General features: G+C 40.3%; 1 protein-coding gene across 1 annotated transcript in view; it reads left to right on the forward strand.

Annotated features, from left to right (window-relative positions):
• SOS1 (SOS Ras/Rac guanine nucleotide exchange factor 1) overlaps positions 1-9,949 on the forward strand; it is a 49,348-nt gene extending 39,399 nt beyond the window's left edge. Inside the window, exons 14-22 of the mRNA XM_082755526.1 lie at positions 242-464; positions 1,136-1,255; positions 1,581-1,743; positions 2,103-2,220; positions 3,509-3,681; positions 4,657-4,773; positions 4,904-5,168; positions 6,256-6,374; positions 7,719-9,949. Coding sequence (XP_082611652.1) covers positions 242-464; positions 1,136-1,255; positions 1,581-1,743; positions 2,103-2,220; positions 3,509-3,681; positions 4,657-4,773; positions 4,904-5,168; positions 6,256-6,374; positions 7,719-8,213 — 1,793 coding nt within the window. The 3' untranslated portion in view covers positions 8,214-9,949. The remainder of the gene's footprint in view (positions 1-241; positions 465-1,135; positions 1,256-1,580; positions 1,744-2,102; positions 2,221-3,508; positions 3,682-4,656; positions 4,774-4,903; positions 5,169-6,255; positions 6,375-7,718) is intronic.
• Positions 9,950-15,103: the final 5,154 nt, after the last annotated feature.

Consider the following 15,103-nt stretch of genomic DNA (forward strand, 5'->3'; position numbering starts at 1 on the left):
TGTCATGAATGTGCTTGGACAAACCTGACATGCTCGGCATTGGCTGTTGAGGGTTTCTTCATAATATGTCTGAATGCTTTGAGAGTTGTTTGGGAACACCATGCATACGTTTCTGAGTATACGGTTGCTTAATTGTATTGGCGGCATGGGGATGGCTATTGAATCAAAAATTTCCCAATTATACAAACCTCTGGGAAAAAAAGTATTAAGACTAAACAGCAATTTTCTCCCTGTGTGCCAGGCAAAGCGATGAAGAAATGGGTTGAATCAATCACCAAGATAATCAACCGGAAAAAGCAGGCACAAGCCATTGGGCCAAGCCACAACATTACTTTTGAAAGCCCACCTCCAGCGATCGAATGGCACATAAGCAAACCAGGACACACAGAGACTTTTGACTTGCTCACTTTGCATCCAATAGAAATTGCTCGGCAGCTCACTTTACTTGAGTCAGATTTTTACAGGTAACTTTCCTCCATTGAAAAACACATGACACAAACCAAAATATCCTCCAGCATGAAATTGTTTCTGCGGGCCCCTGCTGTGAAGCCCCACGGTAGGTCAAGGGACTTTACCGATGCTGTATATTAATTGTTACTTTTTCAGCCAAAAATTCTAAAATCTAGTATTTGTTTTGTCATCCCCAAGCGAACGTGCGGTGCCTGTGACTGATGCATACTTTCAATTGCATTGTGCTGCAGGTTTCTCCTTATGCTTTCCGAGTAAATCAACCTTTGAGAAGCACGAACATGAATTAAATTGGTATCCTAGATTGTGAAGCAAATTATGGACCATGTCAGATCTCACCAGATGTCTGTGAGAGCTTGTTAAGATGCTGGAAGCTCACATTTTATTACGGTGAATGAGATGTGGACTTCATTCTTCATTTAGATGAACAGAAGTGGTTAATAGTCATATAAATTAAGAAATATTTACGTGCTAGAAAAGAAGCACAGAAATACAAGTCACTTGAGTCATGTGGTGAGCCTAAGATCATAGAAGTGATACCTTAAGAATTCAGTTCCAAATACTAATTTCAAATTCCCTGGAAATGAAGAAGCTTTGGAAAAATAGTATCTTCTTTCATGCTTGTGATTACATTTTTTGATACATGCATCTACTTTTTTTTTTTTAGAGCTGTGCAGCCATCTGAACTAGTTGGAAGTGTGTGGACAAAGGAAGATAAAGAAATTAATTCTCCCAACCTTCTCAAAATGATAAGGCATACAACTAACCTCACTTTGTGGTTTGAAAAGTAAGTGACTTTGCTAAAATATGCACCTAGTCCGTTACTGGATATGTACAATACTTTCAGAAGGATGTTGTGAAAAAAATCTGTTCTGGGAGAATTTCATTTTAATAGTGTTTAGATGCTACAGCTGGTCCCTGAGATAATGTTACCATAATGATTTCAGCTTTTTAGTCTTTTAATTCTTCAAAGCAAACTTTATTCTAAAAATTTTCGGAACTGTTGAATAATTTGATAAACTTTTCAGACTTATGTGTGTTACAACTTAATATTTTCTTATGGAAAACTCTTCAACACTACAATACAAAATCAAATGTTCTTGTTTATTTAGATGTATTGTAGAAACAGAAAACCTAGAGGAAAGAGTAATTGTAGTGAGCCGAATAATTGAGATCCTGCAAGTTTTTCAAGAGCTAAACAACTTTAATGGCGTCCTTGAGATTGTCAGTGCAATGAACTCTGCAGCAGTGTATAGGTTGGATCACACATTTGAGGTACAGTGATGAAATGTTCTCCATTTTTGGTATGAAAGTGTAATGTAGTGCACCTTAGCTACATTGAAAGCTTACCTTTTCAGTAGGCATGTCCTTCAGAGAAGGAACAAGGAAGGTAAATCTCCCAACAACCGAATCAATTAGGGTGTAAGAGTTGTTTTTTTATTTCTGGGTTTCAGAAGAAAGAAATCAATCCTCACTTCAGAAAGGCAGAAAAAGGTAGCAAGATCCTGAGATGGTGGGGCACTGTCCTTGTGGTCACTGACTTAAATATCAGTGGGAGATGGTTACTCTCAGTATTGTTGCTGGCTTATGCCATTACACTGGTTTTCCAAATAACTGGTTTTGTCTCTCTGTAGCAAATTCCCAGTCGTCAGAAGAAGATTCTGGAAGAAGCTTATGAACTGAGTGAGGATCACTATAAGAAATACTTGGCAAAACTCAGGTCCATTAATCCTCCTTGTGTGCCTTTTTTTGGTAAGTATATTGGGTTCTGAACGAGCTATATCATGCATAAACCTTTGGAAAATAATGAGCTAAGGCACTAAACAAAAGTATGAACAATAGTGAGAATTCAGTTTTAACAGGATATTCGGGTTTGAATTTCAGCTGCCCAGACATCAAAGCATTTTCCCTGGCTTGCTTAAACTAGCAGCAGGACTGATTGTGTGAAGGAAATTGTTAATTGCCTGTATGTGAAAGAAATGTTAAATTGACCAATAATTGCATATGTTATTTGTGGCAAGAATTAGTATACCTGGAATAAGTTAATTACATAGTTATTCATTTTTCCTTTAAATGCAGTTTCAAATGTTGTCCCTTAAATGGCAGGTGGGCATGTTAGAAATATTTACTTGCAGGTAAGAAGGGAACACGCCCACATACTCCCAAACAACGTCAAGAAATAAAAATAGGTTTTGGTAAAGAACCCTGTTCTGCATCATCAGGCTGAGGAGTTCTTCCAAGTAGGATACTTGGAGTTTCTGAAGTTTAGCAAATTATGAAATTAGGCAGAAGGCATTGCTGCTGCTTGGACATTTGCTGCAGTTCTCACTCACAGTACGTTGTACTTGTCCAGCACAGACTTCACAGTTGAAAGAAAATGGCATTGATAGCTTTTCTGGCAGTTCACAAATTTGGGAAACATATACGCCAGAGCTCTCCAAAGAAAGATAAGGTCAGCTAAGAAACCTTTTGTCCTGCTTCAGAGATGAGTAGAGGTTAGCATGATCACACATGAATAGTTCTATTTACTTCTCAAGCTGCAGTCAGAAGAGTCGTGTGACAGTTCAGCCAGGTCATTCATGGACTTGAGACGAACTCCTCTCTAATGATCATGATTTGATGTAATTATGAGGGCAGGAGTGGAACAGAAAAATAAAACACAAATACTTTTTTTGGGCTTAGCTGGGATCTCTGGTGGAATAGAACTGAATCCTGGCAGAATAGTTGAGAGAAAGCAGTTCAGTTCAGTGTAGACTTGTCTTGCAAATTGCTAGTAGTGTTCAGTGTTGTGAGGTTCCTAAACAATGGCAGGATGCATAAACCTGGAGATTTTAATGCAAAAGTCAGAATTCACAACAATTAAAATACTTAAGTTACTGCCTTATTTGAAAATGAGCTGTGACTTACTGACCCCAAATGAAAATTTTTCTAAGTAATTAAAATGCACAAATTAAGTTGTTTAAGAATTTTGTTTTCCAACCACATACCTTCCCGCTTGTTTTGTACTACATATTTAGAATCTCTTTTGTGTTCTCCTTAGGAATTTACTTAACTAACATTTTGAAAACAGAAGAAGGCAACCCTGAATTTCTAAAGCGACATGGGAAAGAACTTATAAACTTCAGCAAGAGGAGAAAGGTAGCTGAAATAACAGGAGAGATACAGCAGTACCAGAACCAGCCATACTGTTTAAGAGTAGAATTTGACATCAGGGTAAGTGGCATTATTTCCATGTGTCCACACCTTGAGGTACTTCTGTCGTGATAACACCAGCTGATAGAGACTGAATCAGAGATGAGCAGAAGGCTTGCCATAAAATCTGTCAACTCTGTAAGAGAAGAGCAAAAAGCTCTCAAGTCTGTAAGAGCAAAAAGCTCAATGCTTGCAATTTGGTGGTGGGGGGTGATTGTTTTGTTTTTATGCTTTTTTTTTTTTTTTTTTTTTTTTAATTTCAGCTGTTGGAGTGTTGGTAGGTAGATCTTACTGATCAGTGTTAAACAGTAACAGAAACTGCCAGATTCTCACGGTCCTTCAGTCAGTTGCTTTTATTTATCACTGGCCTGTAGTGAGCGCAGTTGTCTTTTTCCTCTCCTCTGTTATTTTTTATGTTTTCAGGCTTACCTGATAACACTGCATTTACTTCATGTACTGGTGATGATACTCACAGTTTTATCCCCTTGTGTACTTGTTCTCCTTGGTTTGTGTGTTCCTCCCTAAGCAGTCTGCTGCTTGCTTTTCTTTCTCCTTTTTCTTTAAATGTATTTTCAGCTATGTATTCTCAAAGAGCCATAGGACTGTTTATCTTAAGAGACTGCAGGATTTTCTCTTGGTATTTTTTCTCCTCAGGGTTTGACAGAATGTGTTCTGAGAGCAGCCTTCCCCTGCATCAATGTAGAGATGGGCTGTATACAACTTCTTCAGAGGGTGTTCAAGCTAACCTGGTCTGCTTTTTGCACTACAGAAAATATTTATGGTACTAGCACAGTTGTTTCTTTAGGCCAAGCATAGCACTAGGAATGTCCATCAGAGGGCTGGCAACAGGCACTTGCTAACTTAAAAATTTATCACTGCTTCTGACTTGAACGTTTTCTCTCTTCTATGGAGCAGTTGGGATCACTTATGCAATAGAAACAAGCGCCAAAGAAATAGCTTAGCTGATGTAATTTTTTTTACCTTCTTGTATTTCAGAGATTTTTTGAAAACCTGAATCCAATGGGAAACAGCATGGAGACAGAATTTACAGATTATCTGTTCAACAAGTCCCTAGAGATAGAGCCACGAAATGTCAAGCCTCCACCAAGATTTGTTAGTATTCTCCCCCCCCTCCCAAATGCTTACATTTGTCTTTCAGAGAGAGGTGATTTATTTGGCATTTTGATTTTGTTTGGTGTGTTTTGATTTTGTGTGACGCTTTGTTTCCTTTTTGTCATTTCAGCCCAAAAAGTACAGCTACCCTCTCAAGTCCCCGGGTGTTCGCCCATCTAATCCAAGGCCAGGTACCATGAGACACCCTACACCCCTGCAACAGGAGCCAAGAAAAATTAGTTACAGTCGCATCCCAGAGAGCGAGACCGAAACCACAGCATCTGCACCAAACTCTCCACGAACACCTTTGACCCCACCCCCTGCTTCTGCTACTTCGAGCACAACAGATGCCTGCAGTGTATTTGACTCAGATCCTTCCAGTCCTTTTCATGCAAGTAGGTGAAAACTGATAGTCTGCCAAGACTGTGTGTATTAGATTTTGTGGTCTTAAACAGGTAAAACCATCTTTAGTCTTGACCATCTTTAGATAGCCTTTAGACTGTCTCTATAGTCACTGTAGTCTCCTTGTAGTGGCAGAAACTTTCAGTGCATTTTACTCCATTTTTATAAGTTTTCGCTGTAAAGGGAGAAACTAAACAGAATTAGATGTGCTGGGTATTACATGTCTTTGGACAAACTGTCAAAACAGAAAGCCAGAGGTATATCTGATATATCTGGTATAACAGCTGTGGATTTGCTGCCATATATATATACATGTATGTTTTCATATATATATATATATATATGTGTTGAATGTATTCAGTGAGTATCTGTTTGATGGTGACCCATGAGAATAGAAATGAATGTTCTGCGAATGCCTTATTTTGCTGTCTGCCATTGCAAATTGGCTTCAGGGTATGTAGATGTTTTTCCTGAATGTCTTAAAATCAACATTGCCCTGCTCTAAATGCATCAGGAAAAATCAGTACCTATTTTTCTTCTGTCTTCAACATACAAGGAAGCTTATGCTATATGGTATGCTTTCAATATTTCACATTGTACATGTAGGAGGGCTGTCAAAGGAAATACAAAGTTAGTGCCCTGTTGAACTGGTTGCCACAAGGGGGTGTCCTAGTGTCCTCACTAGGTCTCCCAAGTACTTCCTAAGAAGATATTTCTTCATTGTTGGATTGACCCACTGACTGCAGGTTCAGGATATTGTTTTAGTGCTTTTGTGTTAACATGGACAAGTTTGTGGTGTGGGTTTTGGTCTTAAGGATTACTTAAGAAAGCACAGGGATTAGTGGCCACAGATGATTGCAGCTCAGAAAAGCAGTTTGTCTGGGATGTGCAAGGTAGAGGGTTGTTTAGTTATATATTCCTTTAACACCTCTTGTTTCATGCTGCCTTTTACAAGCAAGTAATTTACTAAAGTAAAAGCATGCTGCCTTTAATGATATCTTTACTGACAATGATAAAGGAAATATACCGTGTTGAATAAAAGTTTATCATTATTGGGATTTTTCTTTTTATGCCCACTAGGATCCGCTTCTGTGTCATCCATAAACTTCACCAAAAATTCGGATGAAGCTCATGTTCCCCCTCCAGTTCCTCCTCGAAGAAGACCAGAGTCTGCCCCCGCTGAATCCTCCCCATCAAAAGTAAGTAAGAGGAAAAACGGGTGTTTTTCTGGGAGAAGAGGGAAGGGTACAATAGAAAACGAACTCCTAAAGATAATATGTGTATTTTTTAACAACTGTATGTGAAACAGTAAGCAGCCGTGTATTTCAGGCCTGCACAGTTCAGCCTTACTATGTCCTGATCCCAAACCAGTGAATTAACAGATGAGACCTAAATTCAGGATTAAGAATGTCTCTATCTTGTCTATCAATCCAGAGTGATTAGGCTCACACTTTGCTAGAACTTGGAGCCACGGGTAGATGTTTCCATCTGCAATAATTGTCTCAGAGCATCATTTTGGGGTGTATGTACCGGGGTAAAGAGATGAAAAATACTGATGGAAAGCGATGAATATACCTTAGTGTCCTGAAAAGATTCATAGGAATATTTGACGCTGTGGTGCTCAGTGCTTTTCCTTGATCACCTGTCCTGTCTACCTGCTTCAGCCATTGCTGCATCTTCCTTTAACATCTGGGATCTGATCTAGCCTTTGCTGCAGAGTGTCAAATTTCTCTTGATCTCATTGGGAGCTGGTTGATGGCTTCAGAGAATTGGGTAGATTTGAAAATTCCACTCAAAATTACTTTGTATGTCTTTGGGTTTAGAGAGGGCTTCTGCATGTCTCTTCAGCAAGATGTCCTTTTTGGACTACAGGTGACTCTGCTGCCAGCCAGCAGACTTTAATGTGTATTCAAGTTCCTATCAAAAAGCAGTTGAAAACATAAACATAATAAGGCGGTGGAAACTGTCATAGTGGGCTGCAGCCTGGGAACCATTCCAGTAATTGTGCCTACTTAGTTCCATCTGAGCATAGTTCATTTTTAACTCTGTTCAGCATCATGTGCCTCTCCCTTTTCCACATTTTCTTGGAGAAATATCTGGTGCTATTACCCATCCTAAGTGCCTGTTTCTGGGGAGGCAGGGGAAGATACCCAGACCTACCCAGCGGGCAGATCTGGAACCAGCGTGGAAGCTATTACTCTGATCGTTCTTTGGCTTGCCTTTTCCCCTCTCAGTGCATCTTTCTTCCCTGCATCCCTGGCTGTTAACTCATGTGTTGATACACCCATGCTCTCCCCTCCTGCTCATCTGGTCCATTTGTCTTTTCTGTCTGCATCACAATGAGGAACGTGTTTGTTTCATGCACCACCGCTCCCTTTTGTTTCCTTACTCCTCATCTTCATTGTGTGCTTGCTTGCTGTGTCTTTTGCTTAACCGGATAGAGCAATCTGCAGGGCAGGAGCTCTGCTCCCATTTCACAGCAGGGTCTTGTTTTTTTGCTGCCACTCTAAAGCTTTATTGAATGAAATGTTTGCGTACCTCAGATTACTTCCGTGCACCTGGACAGCCCACCAGCAATCCCTCCTAGGCAACCAACCTCTAAAGTGTATTCACCAAGGTACTCAGTGCCTGACCGGACCTGCATCTCTGACCCCCCTGAAAGCCCTCCTGTGTTACCACCACGAGAACCTGTGCGAACTCCAGATGTTTTCTCTAGCTCACCACTACACCTCCAACCTCCACCACTGGGGAGAAAAAGCGAACTTGGTAACACCTTTTTCCCAAACAGTCCCTCTCCGTTTACTCCCCCTCCCCCTCAGACACCTTCCCCACATGTAGCGCGGAGGCATCTTCCATCCCCGCCTTTGATACAACAAGACGTGGACCTCCATTCTGTTGCTGGACCACCCATTCCTCCACGACAAAGCACTTCTCAACATATCCCAAAGCTTCCTCCAAAAACTTACAAAAGGGAGCACACACACCCATCGATGCATCGAGACGGACCGCCCTTGCTGGAGAATGCCCACTCCTCCTGAACTGTCCCCTGCGCTGGGAGTCACATTTTCCTGGTGCTACGTCTGTTGCTGGCAATGGATGCACTGAACCTGGTGGTGCCAAGGAGTTGGGATGTGTATGCCAAACACTAAAAACTCTCCAATGGATTGGAAATGCAGTGTACAGAAATGGAATTGCAAAAACGGACATTCTAGTGAAAAACCGGTTAACTTGCTATTCTTCTTTTAGTATGCAGGACATTTGTTCTAAGATAATTGGACAACTGATTGTACCAGAAAACAGACTTGAGGGACTTCTTTGGCCAATGAGCAGAGACTGTGTTTGTGTAATGATCTGTAATGCCCAGTACAGGAAGGAAAACAGTCTTGTATCCATCAGTTCCATACAGTGGCACAGTTTTTGGAATGAAAACATTATGCACTTTTTTTAAATCTCAAACAGGGAACTTTATATCCTTCTTAATTTTCCTTTGCTTTACTCCCTGCTTTAAAATACTTTCCTAAAATTATGAGAAGGACTGTGAGGAAGATCTGTGGTACCTAACCGAGTTAGAATTAAGGCATAGCACTGTATTGCGGTCCTGTTTACAAGTTGTTACAATGAGTAGTAGGGGGTACCTAGGCTTCACCAAAGAGGTACTTTATTATTATTTTCTGAAATATTATGGTGCCAGTTCAAAAATAAATTTTTGCCAGGAAGCATAATGTCTAATTATTGCTTTCTTTAGATAGAGCAGATGAAAGTCTTACATCATTGAAACAACAGCAAATTTTTAAAAAAAGGCAGCACTATCATCTGAAGTAAATATACTACTACATTTAGAAGACTGTTAATCTCTGCTAGGTTATGTCATGTTCTTTTTAAGGTTTACCGATAATCCATTTCATGGCTAGTAGCTATTCTTTTTCAGTCATGCCATGAAAAGAGTCACTTGTGAAAAGGAGCACTCACTGGCCAACTTCCATAGCTATTGTCATGTTTTACTAACAATAGATTAATCAGCATACATAGAATTGCCTTGCAGTTGCATAAATCATGTGTATATAGTGAATGTTGCATAAATATACTTGCAGATTGTTTTTAATTTAATTGAAATAAAGATACAGATATGTTTGGCTGACATATGTTAAATTATTACACGGACAAATGTACAACTCAGCTTTTCAGGTAAGCACATGTTGTGGTACATATTTTTCCTAGTTCAGTCGATGTACTTGAGTTGTAAGAGTCTAAATAGAAGTCGGTTTTGGCATGTGTATCGAAGTAATAATTAGTAATATTGGAGAAGCTAGCTTACTCCCAAAGTGAACTATTACGCATTACAAAATTTCCTCAGACCTCTTATATGCCACTTGCTAGGGACATTCAAACTTATATTAGTCTTTACAGAAGCTTTCTATGTCTGAAATGCACCTGAGAGAACATGTACTGGCATAAGTATCATGACATGGATTATCCATAAACCTGTGTACTGTTCAATTCTAGACAATACTGACAGTAATGCATGCCAGTTCTTGAAGAAAAGAAGCTCTATAATCTCCACTGCGGTATGTTTGTGAAGTATCTCACCTACAGTTAATATGGCTCATGGGTCAAAGTAAAATCCTATCACATTTCTTCTTTGGAAGCAGAATGCATCTTAGAAAACTGTGTCATTAGGGATGGTGTTGTAGAACGATGATAGAAATTACCTTTTTTTAATGCTTTCTGCAGTGCCATTGAGCAGTGCACCTTGATCCTTTTGTGTGGTCTTTACATTTCAGAAAGTGTTCCGATTCCATCAACAAAAACAGCAGTTTTCATCATGGTCAAATGTTGAAATGTGTCAGTTGTGTTCTTTCTTTGATGTCTTTAACAACTTTGCTTTGGAACATTTTTCTGGTCAAAGAAGAAAAAAATGAAGATCTCTAAACCTTGGCTTCAGAGGAGAATGTTCTTAAATGGGATCTTGGTAAAAACCCTTAAGCTATAGGAGGCGTGATTTAGGTTATTGGTTCTTCAGATGTAAGCAACGTGAATGTTGAAAATATTGTTACTGTTGGAAATGTCATATAAATTATTGGCTCATCCATGGATTAGCAGGGAAAGTTCTTTAAAGTTAGACTTTCTGATCTGTATCTCTCCCTCTTGATAAATTTGTAGTCAAGGCAGACCAAGCAAAAGGAATGATCAGTTGGTGAAGTCCTCCACTAGAAAGGGGGGGAATCTCGCATTGATCCTGTTAATGACATTTCTTCAATGTCAATTGGCCTCTCTTTTCCTTTGTCAAATGGGCAGAATGCTGTCTTGCATCTCTGCTTGAGGACAAAATTCCTTTATTGGTGGGATACCTGGATAATGGTGATACTGGCCGGTGTGCAAGAACCTAGCATAAATGTGCTTTGGAGCCCAGCAGAACAGGTCAGTCATACAGTGCACAAATGATGGCATCGACTCAGCTGCAAACAAGAAGGAATGAGGAAAAAAAAACTGTTGCATTTAGGATAGGAGATCTGAGTACAACTTCTAAGCCCCTGGTTTGTCTCATGACAGTTTCATTTGCATTAATGATTATTTAATCCACAATGACTTTTTATTTGGACCATGTTTGTGTTAGTGACAATACTTTCACGTGGAAAATGAAATAATTTTTACAATGCTGTATCTGGCTCCTGGGTAAATAACACTGGATGTGCTGATGTGGCCTGGGATGATGAAGTGGCTTCCTGGATGAAGAAACATGCTTGCGGGGAGGCTAGCAGCTGGCTTGGGTGAGTTGCTGTATATCTCTAGAGTGCCTGATACAACAACAGCAAAATGTGTCAGCACAGTAGGAAAATGAAGTGCTTGAAGAGTTACGGAGGTCAGCAAAACTTCAGAGGTGCAGTACTTTATGATTTGTGCTGTGTCACCACAAGGTTTATACTTCATAAGTAGTCTAGAGCAGCAGCATCTGGGTTTATTTTCTTCCAGAGAGAATGCCATGGTTGTGTATTAGCCCAGAGAAGCTCTCTGAGAGTTTGGAAGTGCCAGTATTGCAAGCTTGGTGTGTTTACTTCCATTCGGCACGCTGTATGGAAAGTCAGCTCTCTGCTGCCTGGTGACCCAAGCTACCTGTACCTGTCACAACATTTAGCAGCTCAGATAAAGGTTTTCTCTAACTGTCTGCTAGCAGAGAATGCTGTCCTGCTTATGGATCCATACCGTGGAAGTGTTTGAGTGGTCCCTTCTCAAGAAACCATCTCTAACCTGTTTTAAATCAGGGAGGGAGAGGTCAGTCTCAGTAAGAATAAATCTATGCTAGTGCATTGGATTTAAATACTTCAAGGTTTAGACTGACAATTGCTGGGTGTTTAATTATTTTTTTTATGTATATCTGAAGTCAAGCTTTCTGTTCAGTTGGGTTTTGCTTCAAATGCAATGATGTCACTGGAGTTACCACTGCCGAGGTCAGTAGATTATTGTACTTTGCGAGAGGGTTTTGTTGTATACATGGAAGCTTATTTCAGCCTGAAGAAGTGCTTGCACAGATTTGCATCTCAGCAGTCAGTACTGAGAAGCCAGTGTGTAATAATTAGCATAATTTCACTTCTTTGTGGCTGTTGTCCAGTTGCTAGTGTGGCATTTTACTGAGGCAGTGTCTATTACTGGTACTTTCAGTATTACTGCAATTTAAGCTCAACCAGAAAGAACCCCTCATTCGTGGATATTTCTGTTAGAAAATTGCAGGAAAGTTAAACAAAATACTTCTTAATGCTTTGCTGCTGTGAGCAGTGCATTTAGTTGCAGGATATAAAAATCCTTCTTTGACTTTGTCCTGAATGCTAATGTCTTTCCAGACAGCAGGTAGGAGCTTAGTCAAAGAGGCTGTTTTAAGATGATATTAAAACATTTGACAAGTCTTATAGGTGCCCCCTGGCATGAAATACTTTTTTTAGTTGTTGAGTTGTAACTTCAAAATGCAGGTGATGCAGGGGCTGGAACCGTTTTAGCTCATATTTGTTAAGGAGAGAAATATGTGGCCCAGTATGGTTGTGAAGCCAAAAGTGCTTTTTAACTTAGTTCGTAAGTTCCATGCATTTTTCCTTTTAAAGATAAAAACAACATCTTTAAGTGCATTTTGCTGTCAACTGTGAGCAAATTTCCCTTTTGCCTTTAAGAAAAAACTGAATCGAGTAATCAGCTGCTGCAGCGTTATAGGGCAAAGGAAAGAGCAAGTCACTTCTTTTGACTTCTTAGCACGCAAATGTGAAATCATGAGGCAGATGATTGAAAAGTTGGAAGGGGGGAGAAATGTGCCAGATGCATGACAACTTCAGTAGCTGCCAAATGTGCCTTTTATGAAAAGAACATTGTAATATTTACAAGGTTAGAGGAACGTAGATGATCGGGGTGCATGTTGTCAGCATTGTTTTGGGCACATTCATTCAAGTTACGGGGAAATGAGACTTTTTTTGGTTGTGAAAAAGAACAAATTTTAGGTTCTGACAAGTTTGTTCAAGTATACATGGACTTTTGCCTTTGTTTAATGGCACAGTTACTTGCCAAAATGACAAAATGCTAAAAGCTGTTTCAGTCCAGAAAAGAGAAGCAGTAACCTTCCCTTGGCACACCTGGTGACCTGTGTACCTGTCTGTAGGGTGATCTTTGTATGCTGTGTCTGCAGTGGTATTCAGAATGCGTTTAAGCAAAAATTTCATAGTGGTGGTTACGTTTTGGCATTAAAAGATATGTTCTAAAAATAATAATAAAAAAGCCTTACATATCCCACAAGTGTACACTTTTGGATATTTTAGATATGCTGAAAGTCTTGGTAGTCTGAAACTGGCTGCCTTAGGCTTAGTACTGTGTATTTTGACCTTAAGGACATCTGTGAGTCTGCTAGAAATGTAGGTTTTGTTTAGGGTAGTAAAATGCTAACATATAGCATCCTCTGCTCAGAAGATACTCTGGCTGGAGTAGAAAGCAAGGTGTGTGTGCGGTAGGGGTCACAACATGGCTTCCTGATAGTGACAGCATCTTCTAGCTGTGTCCTCTGCCGTAGGATTATTTGTTGTAGGTTTAACTCCTGTTCTGCAGCTTTCTGTTACAGCTTACTGCATCGCAGGATCTGCAGTCTGTGGGTAAATATTGTTCCTTCAGTTTTGCCAAATTATTTTTTTTAGCTAGTTGGTTTCGTCCAAGAGCCTGTGTCTTGTCTCCTTGTTGAATCAGATCATACTGAACAAAGGGGCGGTATGCTTAATAGCTTGTATCTAGCAACAGACCAAACCTGCTTTCAAAGAGCAGAGTCAGTAAATGAAAACCACTTGCAAGTAGAAACAGCTTAGTATTTATGGCAGCCTCCTCCATCTAATCCACCTTGCAACCCCCTCCAAACCCAAACAGCGGCCAAAGACAGTGCTACAAATGCCCCAGCTCCTCCTGTTCAGGCATGAGAGAAGGGCCCAAAACACTTCGTGTGGGGTCTGGAAAAAAGAAGTGGATTCCTTGGAACATCTTGCAGTGTTTCTGCCCGTACCAAGGAATATTTGCATAACCCGTGCTGAGGTGCAAGTACGTGAAGAACATGTAGAGGAAGCCGTGGTACACTGCAACTCTGGGAAAGAAAGTAGGAGAAAGTGCCCACGTTATTATAAACCTAGCCTTGGTTATGTTGTCTTACAGAAATGTAGTGGTGAGAGGATAAACTTGGGCTAACTCTGACAGTCAAAGTGAATCGCAATCAGAGGAGAATTTAGGATGGCTGTAGTAAGCAGGGAGTAACGCTGTGGAGAGGTGATCTGGGACAGTCACAGCTATGATGGGAGTGTGTCTGCTCAGGGACTGTCTCAGGCGTTGGCTGTTCCCAGCAGCTAGTAGGCATGTTCTGCATCCACCTGGTCAAAGGGGAATTGAGGAAGCACCCCAGTAGGTGTGCACAGGAATCCAACTGTATTTCTGCTGTTGATGTAAAGCTCAGCTGGTGTATTCTTATCTCTGAGACTGCTGTCCTGAGGGATGCAAGGCTGCAGGGAGCAGTAATAGGGATGTTACTTGGGCTTGCAGGGAAGGCATGAGCAGCAGGGCACCCTTTGACACCCTTTGTGGTGTCATTGTTTTGGCGTCTGCTGAGAATGTGACAAAAGCAAGAGCTGGAATTAAATTTTGGCAAAAAATTGATACGTGACAGATTTGTCATTAATACGGGAATGTGTTGAGATCTCTTACAGAGATGGATAGTTGAAATTTCAGTGTTGGATATGTCAGTGGAGGAGGCTTGTGGGATTTTTTGTGAAGGCTAATGTCTGTAGCAGTGGCAGCAGGAAGAGGTGGAGAGTGGCACTGAAGAAATGTCCCACCGAGCTGCACCAACAGCAGGAGCAGATCTTGAGCAGAAGTCTAGAGAGAGCAAGAGCTTTTTATTGGATTGCTGGTTCAGAGCCTTGAAATAAGGTGTATGGAAACAATCTTCTTACATGATTGTGTGCTCAGTGTAGCAGGGTTTTGTCAATGATGTCGCCTCCAAAAGGGCCTTGGGAAACATGTTCCTCCTTTTAATGCATGCAGTCTTACGGCTGATTCAGTGTAAAAGAGACAGCAGCATTATTTAAAAGCAACATTTATTTGGCACAGGAAGAAAAATATTCCAGAGTACATACACATACTAAAGGTAAAGTTGGGTCAGATCCTGCAAGAGGCTGTGTTTCTGTTGTAGTGCTGAGCAGTTTTCATTTGTTTTATTTACATTTTGCAAGTTCTGAGCAGGTACAAGGAAATACTCAGGATATCTCAAATGATAAATATAGGCCTGGAAGTAAGAACTCATACAGGATCAGAAAGAAATAATAACCATCAATTCTTACCATGCCTTAAATCACTAAAATAGAAGCTAAAATCCATGTGCATTTTACAAGCAAGGGTCTGCCACTCCAGAAGGATTTCCTCACCC

This window comes from Aythya marila (genome assembly GCF_965140915.1).
Source record: "Aythya marila genome assembly, chromosome: 3".
NCBI classification, from domain to species: Eukaryota; Metazoa; Chordata; class Aves; order Anseriformes; family Anatidae; genus Aythya; species Aythya marila.